Here is a 19177-nt window from a genome sequence, read left to right on the forward strand (position 1 = left end):
CTCAATGTAATCATGGCAACAGAAAACACCCACTATTTCCACTTTGACCTATACAGTCTGTCTGGGCAATTAGTCAGTGCTCCCTGCGGTGGTTTTCCTAAAGGACGCCAGTTGCCTTGTCAATCAAACTCTTCCACAGAGCATAGCAACACCACACCGTCAGCAAGGCCTCTCGGAGTGTAGGTGCTTTGGCTGATACTCTGGAAGAGCCACCAAGGAACCTCACACGTGAATCCTCCCTAGTCTCAGTTTCCCCATCTCTAAAATGGGTTACACCTCCTCTCTCTTGACTAGTTCCCTCCCATTTCACGCTAGGCCACTAGGAAGTGAAATCAGTGCTTAACCGCAGTTTTAAGTTCTCTTGCTAGGTCCAAGTCGCTATGCTGGGCATGCTCAGTAGCTAGGGCCGGCGGCACCCAGAGTAGGAAGCAGCGTTCAGAGCCCGGGCGGCTGACTGCGGGCACTTTGATAAATCACGTGTGTTGAGGCCTTCTTAAAGAGACAGGCACCTACTTTCCCACCACCCTAAACACCGCCCTAAGGGCGGCGGCGACCGTGGTAATTGCAGCTGCTCGGGGGCAGGGCTTGCCCCAGCACTGAATAGTAGCAACGGGCGTGTTGCGTCCGGTGTGCCTTGGAGCTGAGAGCCCTGAGGCTTGAAATCAGTAGCTCCTCTGGCACACACACTCTCCCATTGGAAGAGGTGCTGCCGAACCAGAGCGGGGCAGTACAAGCGCTCCGAGTGGGCTTCCTCAGTTGAGGAGACGTGGGGTTATAGGGCACAGGTGACAGGGCCTGAGAAAGATGGAGCAGCCCGGGGCTTCGGCGTCGGGAGCGGGAGGCGGCAGCGAGGAACCCGGTGGGGGTCGAAGCAACAAGCGGAACGCAGGGAACCGGGCCGCCAACGAAGAGGAAACGAAAAACAAACCCAAATTGGTGAGTGCTCTCGCAACCCCCGCCGGCCTTGGGGACTGAGAGAGCCCCGGGATCCTCCTGCCGTTGAGCACGGGGGAGGGGTGACCCGGGGCCCCCTCCCAAGGGTGACCGCGACCTCGTTGTACAACTCCTGGAGCCGCTAAATGAGCGGCCACGCCGAGGCGCGGAGACGGCGTGGGGGCGGAAGAGCACCCCCTTCTCCACTTAACCCCTAGCCTACTCTTGTTAGTCCCAGTCCGGGAGGAAGTACGGGAAGGAAAAAGGCCCCACCCCAATTTAGGGAGACCCCTATTACTGGGTAGAGTCTGTTGTTAGTCTAACTTGTGGGCATGAACCTTCTTTGCGCGATTCCATTCCCCTCCCACCTCGTGTCAGTTGGTGTTTTGCCTCCATGCTTAGGGTCTAGAGCGGGGAAATCTCTCCTGTTCTCAGCTCCAGTCTTTGCGAGCCCACCCACAGCCTTGCAAATCCAGAACAACATAACGTAGGCCCCCAGTCTTCCTACTTTACCAGAAATCTAAGGAAGAGGCGCCTACGTGCGTTTTTTCCTCTTGCCTTTTCCATGTGCTCTCTCAAGAAACACTTCTCTGCAAGAGTTGGGGGAACATGGGAGTTGGAGGCTTGTGGAGGCAACAACAACTGTCATGCGTGTAACAGGCAGAGTCACACAGTACCAGTACGGCTACTTAGTTGGTTAAGAACACTCAAAAGCAGTAGACAGGCTGTGCAAGTCTCAACGTCCTGATAGTGTGATCCAGTGATAGCAGTCCATTTCCTGCCACTGACTTTATGTGCAGAGGAATGAAATCTATGGGGCCTAGTATTAGATTGGGAAATACTGGAGTTTCAGCAACTCATCAGTTAAAAAGGTTCCTCTTTTTGTAAACTTTCTAATTTGAGTTGCGTGTGAAGAAAGGGTTTCCCCGCACAAATAAAGCAAATACTCCATATATCTGAAGATTCTAAGTCTAGATCTGAAGCACAAGCAACATGTTGCATGTCTAGTTTTCAGATTTAGAGGGCAACTTGATTATAATAGAGATGGGGGCAGTGACTTAAAACTAAAGCTGTGTCTTAAGACTGTTCGATGTTCGTTTGTTGTACTTTTCTCTCATGCCTCTGGTTTACCTTTCAATTATGAACTGTCTGTAATGTAAAACAGTGGTCAAAGTGTTATCATTTCAGGAAATAATTTAGCCTTCCCTTTTGTGGGAAGGGACACAGTGGGGTAGATTAAAATGTCAAAAACTTTTCAGTCTTATTAATTCCTTTCTAAGGAGGCAAATTGGGAACTTGCTTACTTTGTTCTGTTACCCAGTGTTTACCAGTGAAGAAACCAAGTCACAGGGTTTTTGTTATTTGTCATTGCTGGCAGAGGTTTCAGTGTGAACATCATTACTACTACTAACTACTTCATGAAACTTAGAAAATTTTTGTGAGTGTTTGACCAAAGCTTAATGTATTTAAAAATTCTAATACTAGTGATTTTGAAATGTTAACAGTTTTCCATAAAATAGTGAGTGAGCATCTTTCCTTTTTTTTAGGTCCAGTACAAAACTGGTTTAGTCAGCAACTACACGTTTAATTAAAAAAAAGTCAGCTGATGGTTTCCACAAATTGTTTGATATATTCAGGACGAACTATTAAGTAAGAGGCATACTCTTAAGAAAAAGCACTTATCTGTGCCTGCTCATAATAACACCTGGATTATGTTCTTTCTTTCTCTTTGGCCATTTGTCCTGTTTTATCTTTTATGTTTTACCTGCTTTGATAAGGTAACTAGATAGTTATGAGATGGTATCACTTTCAATTCCTTACTAGCTTCACTGTGCAGTGTTGAACATGGCTTCATATAGTAGAACAAGTATTTGAATTCAAGAGTTTGCTAATGTTATTGTGAACTTTCTTTTGCTCAAATTTTGAGCGTTACATGATTTTACATGCTCAAAATTTGAATGATACATACAGACGGGTCAGAGTTAATTAAAAAGAATATAGGGGGACAATACAGGACATTGTAGGGTAAGTTAATTGACTAAACAAAAAGACTTGATTAATCTTTTTTTATAAGTATCTTTTTTTTTTTTTTGAGTTGTTTGGGACCTAGTCTTTAGTGTTATCACTAAATTCTCAACATGTTCTTTTGAGGCCTTTTAGGAGAGAGCTCATCTGGCATACTTACAATAGTGGTAGTAAGATAGTTTCTTGTGTGCCTTTTGAGTTGATTCTGACTCATAGTGACCCCATAGGGAAAAGTAGGGCTGTTACATAGGGTTTCCAAGATTGTAAATCTTTATTGAAGCAGATTGCCATTCCTTCTTTATCTGAGCAGCTGCTTTTACTTGTCAGCTGAGCGCTACACCACTGTACCACCAGGGCTCACTGTGAATGTTACTGCCTAGGGACTGTTGGTATAGTTCCGCTCTGTGCTATAGGGTTGCTATGAGTCGGAATTGACACAATGGCACTAGGGAAATCAGTACGGAAGCAGATTTCCACATTTTCCCCATCAGTTGTTGTTGTTAAGTACCGTGAAGTTGGTTCTGACTCATAGTGACCCTGCGCAGGGTTTCTGAGACTGTAAATCTTCACGGGAGCAGAAAGTCTCAATCTTTCACCCGTCTCTTCACTGGTGGGTTACTAATTCGGCTCTTAAACTTTTTTGAGTATTGTTATGTTAATATGTTGTTGTTGTTGTTGTTAAGTAGGGTTCTGACCCATAGTGACCCTGAATAAAGATTTCCAAGGAGCAGCTGGTGAGCTTGAACCACCAACGCTGTGGTTCAAATGATTTTGCAGTCCAGTGCATTAACTGCAGCACCACATGAGGACTCCTCTTATATGTTAACATTGTTGTTAAGTGCTGTTTAGTCTATTCTGACCCATAGCGACCCAGTAATAGGGTTTTCAAGGAGCAATTGGTGAGCTTGAATCATTGACCTTGCAGTTCAAAGGACTTTGCAGTGTGACGCATTAGCCCACAGCACCACACCAGAACTCCATATGTTAATATGTTAATATATGTTAATATAGGATCACTTTAATGTGCTCACTCCTCACTTAATTGACATGGTTAGATTCCAAAGAGCAGATCATTATGCTAAAATAGGCATTATGAGAAAATGGAGGTTGACCACATCAGATCACAAAATTGAGGATGACTACATAATAGTCAAATTATATACCAGCCAGACCACTAGAAGCATGGCCTAGTCATGTTGACGCATAACCTTAACCATCACAGCTAGCGTTACTTTCACCTCACACTTTAGTGTTCATTACTGCCCGATTTAAAGTTGTTAATGCACAAGAGAGTTGTAGAATTTTTTGGGTCCGAACCGACTTGACGGCACATAACAACAACTACTATTGTAACTGTGAAATGTCAGATGAGGTATTAGATAAGTGAAGAGTAAGTGTAGTCTTTTGAGTAACCTCGGTGGTACAAGCCGTTAACCCTGCTGTCTGCTAATTGAAGGTTTGCAAGGTTGAGTCTACACAGAGATACTGCAGAAGAAAGGCCTGGCAATCTACTTCCAAAAGATCAGTCATTAAAATCTCTATGAAGACTCTAGACTCATGGAAAGAGAGGGACTGAGTGCTGGTGGCCAGGAGGCAGGATTGCAGAATGTGCCCTTTAGTTGTTTAAATTTCTATCAATTCCTGAGTGTTTTTGTGTACATCCCCTACAACCCCCCCCCCCAAAAAAAACAAAGAAACCTAAAAAAACAGAAAATAGAAGCAAATACTGTTAAATGATGATTCACGGGGGAAATTGTAATCATTGCAATGAAATGATGGTGTAAAGCCAATATTCTCCCATGTAAACTATAACTCAGTTCACAATAAAAAACAACAACAAAACAACCAAAAACCCTATGAAGCATAGTTCTACTCTGATGCACATGAGTCTGCGGCAACGCAGTGGCTACTGGTGGTAACAGTCTTTAATTTTGTGTATAAAGGAGTTGTGGTATTTGGGTTACAAAGAGAACTGATATGGTAATAGAGATTTAATTGTGTGGGAGGATTTGTTGTTGTTGTTGAGTCCCTTAAGTTCCTGAAATTGTGGGGAGGGGGTAAAGTTTGAGTGTATGTAGGTACATTCATTGTTCTGGATTTAAAAGCTTCCCTTAGCTTCTGAAAAGCAACCATCATACATAGAAGAGTAAGAACTATTGGGTTACAAAGGATTGAGAATAAAGAAAGGATTAATTTGATTCCACTATTAAGTTACTGAGTAGTGTTGTTGCTGTTAAGTACCGTGGAGTTGGTTCCGACTCATAGTGACCCTACACAGGGTTTCTGAGGCTGTAAATCTTTACCGGAGCAGACCGCCTCATCTTTCTCCCCCGGAACAGCTGGTAGTTTCTAACTGCTGACCTTGAGGTTAGCAGCCCGATTCATAACCACTACACTATCAGAGCTCCTTACTGAGTAGTGTAGGGGGGGTAGAAAGGGGGGAAATGGGAAATAGCACTGACCACATGGATGACATACTGAAGTCTGGTGTGGCGCTGTGGGTTAATGTGCCAGAATGCAAAGCCATTTGAACTGCAGGGTTGGCAGTTCAAGCTCAATAGCGTCTCCTTGCAAACCCCATACAGGGTCGCTATGGGTCGGAACCGACTCGATGGCACTTAACAACAACAACAACAACATATGACAGGAGTCCTGGTGTGGCGCAATATGATAAGCACTTGACTGCAAGGTCAGTGGTTCAAACTCCTCACTAGCTACTCCTCAGAAATCCTATACAGGATTGCTATGAGTTGTAATAGACTTGATGGTGCTTAACAACAACATATAATGACTGGAGTCCTGGTATGGTGCTGTAGGATAAGCACTGCACCGGAAAGTCAGTTTGAACTGCAAGGCAAGTGGTTCAAACCCACCATCCGTTCCTCGGAAACCGAATACAGGGTAGCTATGAGTCTCAACTACACTTAACAATAACAACTTATAATGACTATTTAGTATTAGCTAAAACTGAAGTTTGTACTATATAAAGAAATTACACGAATGACTATTGTTATATAAGAACCCCAGTTTCATAAAGTCAGTTCTGACTCATAGTGACCCTATAAGACATCGGAGACTGTACTTTACTGAAGCAGGCAGCCTCATCTTTCTTGGAGTGGCTGGTGGATTTGAACCCTTGACGTTGAGGTTAGCAGCCCACACTTAACCCATGGTACCACCATGGCTCCCTAACAGCTATAATAAATTCACAAAGCAGAAGACTTGTGATTCAGTGGTTTTCATTTAGTTCCTTATGGTTCTAGAAAAATGGAGGACAGGTATTTCTATAGAGAAGAACACTGACATGTATATCCTGAACTTTTTGATGGATTTCTATGTGAATTTTTTTCAGAGTAGCATTCAGGATTTTAATGACTTTTGTTGAAGATTAATAAAATAAAAATACAAATAATTTCACTTCAATTTTCTTCATATATACATCCTCATAATGACCCTTATATTTTTATACTTTAAAAGTATACCGCTGTTTTGTACTCATCGCATTCTGAGCAATGCATTTAAGTTTTGGATTTTATGTAATGATCTGGCTAGGCCCAGATTGTGGCAGTCATCAGCTGTCATGAATCTTAGATTAATTAGTAATTTGATGTCAACTTTGAAATGCCTTTTTCTCAAGTTGAGTAAGAGACCGAGCTCTAGAAATGTTATCAAGGAGTTCCATCTTGAATGCCACGTATTTCAGACTTTATCAGTGTTCCATCTTGAATTCCATATATTTAAGGCATTACCAATGAGAGGCTAGTGTTGATCAAGAACTAATACCTTAAAAAAAAGAAAAGAAAAGAACTAATACCCTTCCCTTCTCCCACACAACAGAGTGGAGTGGTATAACACTATTTGATGATGTTGTGCAGTTTGATTTTTTTTTTTTTTTTTTTTTGGTATAATTACTGAAGCCTTTGGTTCTTTCAACAGTAGAGTCAAATTAGTAACTTGAAGTAAGAGAAATTAATTTTGTGGTATTACATCATTTCCTGAGTGTTTGGTTATGGTTACTTGTTTTCAATAGTATTTTTGTGTTTTTTTTAAATGATAAGGTCTGAGTCGAAAGATTTTATTTATGCTACACACATTTTTCTGAGCACCACATGTTACGTACTGTCCTGAGAGCTGGTGATACAAAGATGCTCATACTCATAGTATGGTAAGTTCACAAATGACCGATGAGTTGTATTGTAAATTTCAACAGGAATATGCACAGAGGGTGCTGTAAACTTCATGGGCAAGTATTGAAATCTGATTGGCTGCTCAAGTGTGGTAAGGAAAAGCTTATCAGTTTAAAGCTAAAAGCTTGATGAATAAAGCATTAATTATATGGAAAGGAAAGAAAGATTTTCAGAATGAAAGAACAACACACACAAAGATGCAGAGATAGGAAAGCATGCCCAATGAGGGAAGTATGCCGTTGATATGTAATGGCTGAAACAAGAGTATCTATATATATGGTGGGTTGGCCAGAAAAGAGGCATTGTATTAGATGTTAGAGTTTCTTCTTTATGGAAGTTAAAGTAAACCTTTGAAGGAGTTTAAGCAGGAGAGTGATATGATTAGGTTTATGTTTCAGAAAGAAATAATACGGAGAATTACTAGGAGTAGAGTGCCAGATTGGAGGCAGGAAGACTAGTTGGAGGGGGGCACACTTGTATAAAAGAGCCTGGTTGTTTAGAGTCAGAGACCAAGATTCTAATTCCAGCTCATCCACTTACTAGGTATATTTCCCTGTATCTCAGTTCCTTTGGGCCACCTCTGTTGTTTCTAATTCTTGTCACCTACCCTGAGCATCCTCACCAAATCTTAAATTTTATGTGTCTTGCTTCTCCTTTACAAATCTCATCTACCTTTTTTTGTTTGTTTGTTTTTAACTTTTTATTGTGAATTGAGTGAAGGTTAACAGACAAGAATATCAGCTTTACATTCAACAAATTTATATACTCAAATGATTACAATCCCCTCCTTAAAACAAGTTATCCTACTTCCTCCCGGTGGCTTCCCTTGTACATCTTATATTTCACAAATGAACAAAAGCAAAAGTATTTTATGTACACATACAAAACAAAAAATATATATTCATTTAAATGTCCCAAGGGCATATTCTGCAAGCCACCCTCTTGTCCACAGGCACACAGCCTTTCTCAGTCCATGGTCCTGGAGCCCGCAGCTGCTCTATCTCTCCATGTCATCGCTTCTGCCACTGTCTCAGCTTTTCTGTGTCAGCTTCTCTGGGTAAGATCTCACCTCCATGCATACTCTTCCTTCTTGATGGTCCTGGGATTGTCTGTTCTTAAAATGAAAAATTACTTTTAGTTACACATCTTCTACAATTATAGTTGTGACAATCAAAATTAATCCTGCTAACAGTTACTCACAATTGAATCATAAAATCCTATCAGCATCATCCCCTTTCACCAGATCCATCTGGAGAAGATGAAAACTATTCAATGGGGATTCTGTTCGGCCTTACTGCTCTCATTCTAGAAGGAGCTCTGGTAGCATAGTGGTTACAAGTCGGGCTGCTAACCTCAAGATCATCAGTTCGAAACTACGAGTTGTACTGTGGGAGAAAAATGAGGCTTTCTATTCCTGTAAAGATTTACAGCCTCGGAAACCCTATACAGGGTCGCTATGGGTTGGAACTGACTCCATGGCACACTACCACCACCTCCTCTCATTCTAAAGCTAAACACACCAATGAAAGCTTGTAAGCCTGCCACTTCTTACCTTTATAGCCCTCCACCACCAATTTTGATAGCCAATGTCTAGATTGTCCATCCCTATCAACACGCTGAGGAAACAAGCTTATTCCTTGATATGAACAATTCTTCCATTCTGGTTGGTATTTTAAGCAACTTCATTCATAAGCAAAGGATAATCAAATTGTAGCAGTTTACACTTGCTCACAGTATCAAGCATCTTTATCTGGTCAGCTAGCCATCCAAGCTAGGTCAAAGGGGTACTAGTTACATCTTACCTCCCTCTTAAAACCCAGCTATTACCTTACAATTTTTCCCATTCTTCTACTAAACCTTCACTAACTCTTTTTAGCTTACTCTGAGGACTCTTCCTTATTTTGACTCTTATAACAGTTGTTGTTGTTAGTGCTGTGGAGGCAGTTCTGACTCAGCGACCCTTGTATAGGTTTCCAAGCAGCTGGTGGGTTTGAACCCTGACCTTGTGGTTAGCAGTCCAGTGCTTATCTTACAGTGCCACACCAGGACTAATAACTGTAGTTAAGTGCCATCGAATCTGTTCCAACTCACAGTGACCTTGTATAGGGGTTTCCAAGGAATGGCTATTGAGCTTGAACTGCCAACCTTGCGGTCCAAGTGGACCTTGCAGTCCAGCACATTAAACCATAGCGCCACACCAATGTTTTCTCTATAGAGATTGTAAGGTTCTCCTGTACAAGGATACAGTTTTATGCCTATTCTTGATACCTAACATGCCAGTGCTTGGTTGCAAAAATATTTAGTAAATTATTAGCTAGGACACTTGCTTCCTTCCCTATACACTGTCATTTTAGAGTATAATTTGTTGAAAGGACTTTGTTTTATTAAAAACAAATGTTTACTTTTAAGCGCCACTTTGTCTTACTGTATGGTTGTGGTTATGTGCTGTGGTTTCGACCCATAAGCGACCTTGCATAGGATTTCTGAGGCTGTAGATCTATACAGGAGCAGAAAGCCTCATCATCTTTCTCTCGCAGAACAGCTGGTAGTTTCAAATTGCTGACCTTGAGGTTAGCAGCCCGACTCTTAATCACTAGTTATCAGAGCTCGTTACTATATGTTGTTGTTGTTAAGAGTGGTAGAGTCAGTTCCGGACCCATAGCAATCCCTGTATAGGGTTTCCGAGGAGCAGCTGGTGAGCTTGAACCACCAACATTGCAATTCAAACGGCTTTGCAGTCTGGCGCATTAACCCACAGCGCCACACCAGGGCTCCTTACTATATATATCCCATCAAATGAACCTATCTGTGTATTCTTCTGTGTCTTTTCTCATATTTTTAAATGAAGGAAACTTATGCAAGACTGAGAGAAGTCCTCTAAACCCTTGTTTGTTTGGATTCTTTTGATTCCGAGTCTGAACTTCCATTTGGAGAAATAGTCTCAAAACTGCTGGGCCAAATAACATTTTGTTGTTACTGGTAGAAAACGTCAGGTAATTGGTACAAGAGCCCTGAATGGAGAGCCAATAAACTGGGTGGGGTTCCAGTGTTGACTGTTGTATTTGCTTGTCATCTCTGATCCATTTAATACCAGAATTTTGGAATTTTTATTTTGGTCAGTAGGAGATAACTACCTGCCTGATTGGTTTAGGAAGGCAGTAATGAATGTGAAAGCGTTTAGAAAATCCCATAATTCTGTAAAAATACAAAGCATTATTATTAACCCTTTTTATTTATTGCCTGATGGAGTCCTGGTGATGCATTGGTTAACTACTCACCTGTTAACCAGCAGGTCTGCTCTGGGAAAGAAAGATAGGACAGTATGCTTCCTTAAAGATTTATAATCTTAGAAACTATGGGGCAGTTCTACTCTATCCTCTGGGTTACTTTGAGTCAAAATTGACTTGGTGGCAATGGATTTTTTTTTCTGGTTTGGATGTTACCTCATTCAAATATAATTATGGTCGGATGGTTAATTGGCCTCCTGCAATTTGATAGCTCTAACACATAGATGTCAAGTCGATTCCAATTCCTGGTGACACCAGGTGTTAGATGATAACTACTCCATAGGGTTTTCTTGGCAATAATCTTTTTTTTTTTTTTTTTAACTTTTTATTGTGAATTGAGTGAAGGTTTACAGAGCAGATCAGTTTCCCATTGCTTCTTAACAATGATTGCAATCCCCTCCTTGCACAGTATTTACCTCTATTCACTTTAACTCTTGCACTCCTCCCTCTGTCTCGTGCTACTACCTTCACCTTTCTTCTACTAATCTTCCTCTTGTTGTTAGTAGTTGTTCCCTGCTCTGTCACCCTTGTTAACATGTGTCTACCTTCTATCCTGTGAATAATTTTCCCTCCCACCATAACCATCATTGATTTTCTTTTTATCAAGGAAACCCTTTCTTAACTCTTTACAACATTGGTCTCAAACAATATTTGTCTCTCTGTGATTAACTAATTTCACTCAGCACAGTGTCCTTCAGGTTCATCCATGTTGTGAGATGTTTCAAAGATTCATCATTATTCTTCAACCTTTTGTAGTATTCCATTTTGGGTATGTACCAAAGTTTAACCATTCTTCTGTTGATGGGCATTTCTTTTTGATGTGTCTCTTGTAGACAGTATATCGAGGTATCCTGTTTTCTTCTCCATTCTGCCCTCTGTCTCTTGACTGATGCATTTAATCCACTTATAGGAGTTCTGGTAGCGTAGTGGTTACGAATCAGGCTGCGAGCCTTGAGGCCAGCAGTTTGAAACTACCAGCCGCTCCACGGGAGAAAGATGAGGCATTCTGCTCCCGTAAAGATTTACAGCCTTGGAAACCCTGTACAGGGTCGCTATGGGTCGGAACCGATTCAACGGCACTTAACAACAACAACAACAATAGTCATTGTAATGATCTATAGGTATGAATTGATTGCTCTCATTTGCTGTGTGTGTGTGTGGTTTTTTTGTTTTTTTGTCTGTGGCGCTGCTTTTATTCTACATCATTTTCTGCAGTGAGTTCGTTTTTTGGGTTTTCTTTTCATTTTCATTTCTGATGTTTTTAATGTTTACTAAGTCTTTCAATTATCTTGTTTTTTGTTTTGTTTTTTTAATGTTCTGCTGTATTAATTTTCTTGAGGTTAGAGTGAAACTGCTCCATAGGGTTTTCTTAGTTTTAATGTTTATGGAAGCAGATTTTCTGGCCTTTCTTTCATGGTGCTACTGGGTGGATATAAACTGCCAACCTTTAGATTAGTAACTAGTGCAAACCATTTATACTACCCAGGAATCATATATTCTAGAATGATTTTAAGTTAATTTATTCCTATTCTATTTTCCCAGTGCTGTTTATCCATTTGGAGGATTATACATTCTGTTCTTTCACAAATAATGCTTTCTTTTGAATGAAGGAATATAAAATGAGTTTAACTTTTCTTTCTAATATAACTTTGTAAGAATCCAAAAAGCTTATCTTTTCTTTGAATTTATCCATTTGAAGCATTTAAATTTTTGTTATAAAACTTTCATTAGGTATCTCTGACATTCTTTTTTTGTCAGCCAGCCTAATGCTGTTGATATACAAATAAATAAACTGAGTCATTGAAGCATTAATGGAACTGACTTAAAAATAAATTTAAAAGCTATAACCTCTATTGTAAAACTTAGTTCTAACACTGAGTCATTATGCTTCAAGGACTCTGAAAGTGAAAAATATCTTCAATCTCTTTTTTTATTCCTTTTAGGAGAAATTGTAATTGTAATCTATCTAAATTTCACTCCAAGTACAAAGAGCTCTGTAAGTAGTGACTTGTCATTGCAATGAAATAATTTGAATTCAATTTTCTCACCTGCTCTCAAAGTACAGCATGTTCTGAAAGGTATACACACAATATATGCTAATTTCAATGAATCAGAACATGTGGGTATTACAAGCACCACTGGCATTATTATTGAAGACCCACCTTCCCTCTATGCCTGTATTCTATTGGCCATGCAAAACAGACTACTTCAGTCAGCCAGATTTGAGGTGTATGATTCTTTCTTTCCCTAAGACTGAAGAAAGTAAAATGATTCCCACTAAAATTCCCACTGCCATTGAATGGGTTCTGACCCTATAGGACAGAATAGACCTGGCTCATAGGTTTTCTAAGGCTGTAAATCTTTATAGAAGCAGACTGCCTCATTTTTTTCCTGTGGAGCAATTGGTGGGTTCAAACCAATGACTTTGGTTAGCAATCCAGTGCTTAGCTCATGGTGTCACCAGGGCTATAGATGATTGTTTTTATTACTTTTGTTGTTGGGCTGGTTGGTTATGTGTGGTGGAGTCAGTTCCGCCTCATAGTGACCCTGCATAGCATTTCTGAGGCTGTAAATCTTTAGGATAGCAGCAAGCCTCATCTTTCTCCCGTGGGACAACTGGTAGTTTCAAATAGCTGACCTTGAGGTTATCTGCCTGACTCATAACCAGGATGCTACCAAAGCTCCTTTGTTGCTGGACTTGTTGTTAAGTGCCATTGAGTTGGTTCCGACCCATAGCCACCCTGTATAACGTTTTTTACGAGTGGCTGGTGAGCTTGAACCTTGCAGTTCAAACCAACCTTGCAGTCCAGCGCATTAACACACAGCACCTGGGTGACTTAAAATACAGTTAATACTTGATATCCAAATGGATTTCCTTGAAAAACACCCATTGTGAAAGATGAGATGTCTTAAAATTGATGTGTGTAAAGGAAGGTTCAGATGTAATTTCAAATAGATATATGAATATGAATAATAGAACTCTGGTAGCGTAGTGGTTATGAATTGGGCTGCTAACCTCAGTCAGGGTCAGCAGTTTGAAACTAACAGCTGTTCCACGGGAGAAAGATGAGGATTTCTGCTCCTGTAAAGATTTACAGCCTTGGAAACCTTGTACACAGGGTCACTGTGAGTTGGAACGGACTCCACGGCACATAACCACTATAGAGTTGCTGGAGTCCTGGTGTGGCTTTATGGGTTAATGTGTTAGACTGCAAAGCCGTTTGAACTGCAGGGTCAGTGGTTCAAGCTCACCAGCTGCTCCTCAGAAACCCTATACAGGGTTGCTATGTGTCAGAACCATCTTGATGGCACTTCACAACAATAGTAAATTTGACATTTATTTGACTGATCTGGCCAAATCTGTTTTAGTCTAAATTATATACTCTGGCTGTAGTTTAAACACTCAACTCAGTCCTGATACTTGCTTTGTGTGAGGGCCCTGAGGAAAAGGCTTTTGGTGCTTTGCTTATGAAAGAATGTGGAGAATCAAATTCTTACAAGTCAACATTTACAGTGGGGGAGGGGGACTAATAGAAATTTACTGTATTGATTTGATGAGAGTAAACTACTACATTTCTGGGGACCTTATTGGTTCAGTGGTAGAATTCTCACCTTCCATTGGGAAGACCTGGGTTTGATTCCTGGCCAGTGTACCCTATGCATAGCTACCGTTTTATCAGAGGTTTGGATGTTGCTGTGATGTTGAACAGATTCCAGTGGAGCTTCTAGATTAAGATGGACTATGAAGAAAGACCTAGTGACCTATTTCTGAAAAATCAGTCAATGAAGCCCCTGTGGCTCACAATGGTTTGACCCACGGCCAATCATGGGAATGGCATAGGACTAGACAGCACTTGTACTGTTTGACCTGAAGTTGTCATCAGTCAGGGCCAACTCAATGGCAGCTAACAACAAAAATAATGCAGAGGAGTCCTGGTGTGGCGCTGTAGGATAAGGTGTACGTACTCCACAAGATAAGTTTGAACCAAAAGGTTGGCAGTTCAGACCCACCAGCCACTTCTCTGAAACCCCTAGACAAGGTCACTAGGAGTCAGAACTGACTCCACAGCACAGCCACACTACCACAGACCAGCAAGTTGACCACCAGTGTCTCCTTCTGTTGTTGAGTCCCATCAAGTTGGTTCTGACTCTTAGTGACCCTGTATAGGGTTTCCGAGGAGTGGCTGGTGACTTTGAACCACCAACCTTGTGGTTAGCATTCTTGATGTGTATCCTACAGTGCCACAACAGGACTGCTTCTGTTATAATTATGTCTAGTTTAGTAGAGGCTTTTAGGTGGCTATTCAGACATGCCTAGGTATACAAGACTTCACTAGGAATGAATTATTCTCAAATGGCACTTGACTCAATCACAAGAAAATTCTGGTACTCATCTAAGGGAAAAACATTTTTTGGTAAAAGCCTTATTACAATTCTGTTACTTGTTCTGTGGTGTATAGATAGCCATGTGTGTTCATAAAGATCCTGTCCTAACTGTGAACATTTAAAAAAACACTTTTTATTGTGAATTGAGTGAAGGTTTATAGAATAGATCATCTCTTTACTTTCAAATCATATATTCCGTTTCATTATATTTACCTCTTTAACTTTTTCATTCATCCCTGTGACTTCCAGTACCTTCTTTGGCCCCCTGCAAATCTCCCTCTTGTATATTGCCTTTCCTGCCACTCAAGTTAACATGTGTCTAGTGTGGTGTTGTAGGATCAGCACTGGACTGCAAACCACGAGGTCGGCAGTTCAAACCCACCAACTGCTCCTCAGAAACCCTATACAGGGCCGCTATGAGTCATTTTACTCTGACATACTTTCATTTGCATCTCCAAAAATTGCCTTTTAAATTTAATATACCCACTATGCCATTGTCCCATGTTTAAAAATAGCATTAACATTATTCATTGGTATCATCTAACACACAGCATGTTATCAAATATCTGTAATTGCCTAAAATAATTAGATGTTAATCTAATGAGTGCCTAATTAATCTATTTGTATGTCCTTTATTCCTTAAACAAATACAGCTTTAAATTAATCGTAAAATGTTGCTCAAAGTTCCTTGCCATAAAGCCCCCTCATAAGACGATGACACAATTTAAGTACATGTTGTTGTTGTTAAGTGCCGTTGAGTCAGTTTCAACTCATAGCGACCCTGTTTCCAAGGAGCAGCTGGTGAGTTTGAACTACTGACCTTGTGGTTCAAACTGATCTTGCAGTCTAGTGCTTATCCTACAGTGCCACACCAGATTCAATCTCTCTTCAATTCTGTGACAGTATCTGAAAGGTTGATTATACAAGTGTTAACAGACCCCTTGGAACAGCTATTATGGACTATAGAAAATACACCGAATTAAGACTTTGGCTCCATTCTTGTGTTGGGTAATCACTCAGTCTTCATTTTAGAATTTGTGAAGTAGGGTGAGATTTATGTGTAAGAATTTTCCTCCTGGAGAAATGCTATAGATGGGCAAAAGAAAAATGTTCTTGAATTCTCTAGATAAGAAGTTCATGTAGCTCTGATACACACACACACATACACATACAGACAGAGGTATACATGCACATGTATATACCTCAAAACATCTAGGTTTGTATTATTAGTTTTATTTCTTTTATGAAAACAAATACCAACGTGGTGCTTCAAGTATCTATTTGTGTTTTTTAACTACTTTACTACACTTTAGTTTGCTGAATCTGGATGACTGTTGAGCAAACATTTACAAAGAACACTGAACTATTAAGTTTCCTTATTTAGACATTTGTGGGGTTAAAATTGAAAACCAGGCAACACTAATGATGTGATGGAATCGGGGATGGGTGGAGTGGGTAAATATGAGAAATCAACTTGGGCAAAAGGCCTAGACTCCACACAGATTTACTAAAGAAATCGTGTAACCACTACTTTTCAGTCTACAATTTTGTGCTGTTACTGTGTGGGGAGGCACTAGGTATATCATTTCTCTAATTTTGTAAATTTAAGTAGATTTAGACTAGTCATCTATGTCTACTCTACAATTTCTAGGCTGGTCATTTACTTACTCAATCAGGTAGGTAATTTTTCTCAAAACACGTGTTTATGATTGATAATTGATGTGGCTGAACAGGTAGAGGTTTTTCTTTTCTTTCTTTTATTTTTTTCTTCCTTGTTTTGCCCAAGGAAGGGAAAGTATAAAGTTGTTGTTTTATGTACTTTGAAATCGACCTCTGATAAAATCTTAAATGTTTAATAGCATACTATGCTGTCCAGGAGCTCTGGTAGCGTAGTGGTTACGAATTGGGCTGCGAACCTCAAGGTCAGCAGTTCAAAACTACCAGCTGCTCCGCGGGAGAAAGATGAGGTGTTCTGCTCCTGTAAAGATTAACAGCCTTGGAAACCCTGTGCAGGGTCGCTATGAGTCGGAACCAACTCCACGGCACATAACAACAACAACAAATGCTGGCCAGAGTTGTTTAGGAGATAACTATATGTATATAGAAGATGAGCCCTGGTGGCACTGTGGGTTAAGCATTGGGCTGTTAAACACTGTGTGGTTGTTGGTTCGAACCTGCTAACCTCTCTGAGGCAGAAAGATGAGGTGGTCTGCTTCCATAAAGATATGCAGCCTCAGAAACCCAAAGGGGAAGTTCTTATTGGATCACTATGAGTTGGAATGGATTCAGTGGTAGTGGGTATATGTAGCAAGACACTTACATTTTGAACTTTAGTAAAATGTATGATATGGCGTTATAGGATAAGCAGTGGACCGCAAGGTTGGTTTGAACCTCAAGGTTGACAGTTCAAACTCACCAGCTGCTCCTCAGAAACTCAATACAGGATCACAATGAGTAAGAACCGACTCGATGGCCCTTAGCAACCAGTAGACACCAGGGACATCATGTATGGTTAAGGGTGTGAGGCCACTGAGGTTGCACTACCCACCAAGTTGTCTTCAGAAGGCCACTTTGTCTAACCCACACAAAGATGCCATATGGGATAGCTGATACATTTAAAACAAGATGAATTTTATTGTCATACCTCATAGGAAATTCAGCAAGCCACCAGACAGAGCTTAATGCCTTATTTAGGATAAAGATTTTTTCATTTGTCACTGATTCTGAAGTAAGACTATAAGGTGTATATATCTGTGTAACGTATTGTCTTAAACCTGGCTACATTTGCTTTTGAATTAATGAAATCCTCAAATGTAGATGGCTGTGTCATTGAGAGTTTGTCATTGAGTAGAGGCTGTAGGGCTGGCTGTGTGTTGCTTACCATCTCTAACTTAAGGCACCTCCTTTTCTGCATCCCTCCTAGTAATTTTCTTGACAGTGTTTCACATACTTACAGAATATACAGATAAGATTGAATTTTTGATGTTTGTGTTGTAATTTCATTTTATGTTCATTCACATTGCCCATGATGTAAGACGAGAGTGTACAGAAAGTTAAGATGGGTTAAAATAAATGTGGTGAAAGCATTTGCTCTAATAATATGCTATATAATCTAGTTCCTCACATTCTGGAAATCAGTGAGTTCTGGAAGAGTAAGTGTGTACATAAAACGTTTATGGGTGGAAATAATCTTTTCTCAGGCCGATCTCATAACTTATGTTTCACTGGTAGTGCATTAGCTTGCATTAACCCCCACCCACTTTGGTGGTGGTGATGGCGGTGGTAGTGGTTAAGTGCAATCAAGTCTGTTCCAACTCATAGCGAGTCTGTATAGGATTTCCAAGGAGTAACCGGTGGGTTTGAACTGCCAACTTTGTGGTTAGCAGTCATATGTTTATCCTGTGGGGCCTAATAATTTTTAAAATAGCCCTGGATTTTATTCGTTTTGGTGGCTTGGATTCTTTGCTGTACAGCCTTTGTACTTGCTTGGTCAAACTGTGATGGTCTTTCTTACGAATTTTTCAGAGAACAAAATCCTCTATTTTTATGTAATAGGAGTAAGCTTAAATACTAAATTTCAAGTGACTATAAAGTCCTGGTGTGGCACTGTAGGATCAGCACTGAATTGCTAACCACAAGGTTGGTGGTTCAAACCCATCAACCGCTTTGTCCTTAGAAACGCTATACAAGGTTGCTATGAGTCAGAACTGACTCATTGACACTTAACAACATACTTGTATAAAATAGAATTGATGCAACACCTTAAAATAGGGATTGTGCCAGGTTTGGTGCCCATTTTTCCATATTATGTTGTAGGTAATTATGGACCAAGATATGTTACCGTTAAAATTCTTTGTTTTTCAAGCTCCTCACCCATCCACTCGCCTCTTTTTTTTTTCCACTTTTATTGTAAATTGAGAGTGGTAGTTTTACAGGGTAGGTCATCACTTTTTTACTCAACCAATCATATATCATTTCATTGCAATGATTATGATTCCTGCCACGTACCATGTTGTTGTTGCTAAGTGCCATCGAGTTGGTTCTGACTCATAGAGACCCTGTGTAGTGTTTCCTAGGAGTGCCTGGTGAGCTTGAACCACTGACCTTGCACTTCAAACTGACATTTAAGTCCAGAACATTAACCCACAGTGCAACACCAGGATTCCTCATGTACCATAGGCTAATAGTATTTACTTCTGTTCCCCCCCACACCCCTCCCTTTTTTTCATGTACAAAAAAAAACACAATGAAAATATATATTCGATTAAATGTCCAAAGGGCACATTTTCAAGCCAGCCTTGTGTCTACAGGCACACAGCCTCTCTCATTCCATGTGTCTAGAGTCCTCAGCTGCTCTCT

General features: G+C 40.4%; 1 protein-coding gene across 1 annotated transcript in view; it reads left to right on the forward strand.

The window, feature by feature from the left end:
* Positions 1-804: 804 nt before the first annotated feature.
* Positions 805-19177, forward strand: part of DIAPH2 (diaphanous-related formin 2) — a 1391152-nt gene continuing 1372779 nt past the window's right edge. The window contains exon 1 of the mRNA XM_006872015.1: positions 805-936. Coding sequence (XP_006872077.1) covers positions 805-936 — 132 coding nt within the window. The remainder of the gene's footprint in view (positions 937-19177) is intronic.

The sequence above is a fragment of the Chrysochloris asiatica genome, unplaced genomic scaffold (assembly GCF_000296735.1).
Source record: "Chrysochloris asiatica unplaced genomic scaffold, ChrAsi1.0 scaffold00180, whole genome shotgun sequence".
NCBI classification, from domain to species: domain Eukaryota; kingdom Metazoa; phylum Chordata; class Mammalia; order Afrosoricida; family Chrysochloridae; genus Chrysochloris; species Chrysochloris asiatica.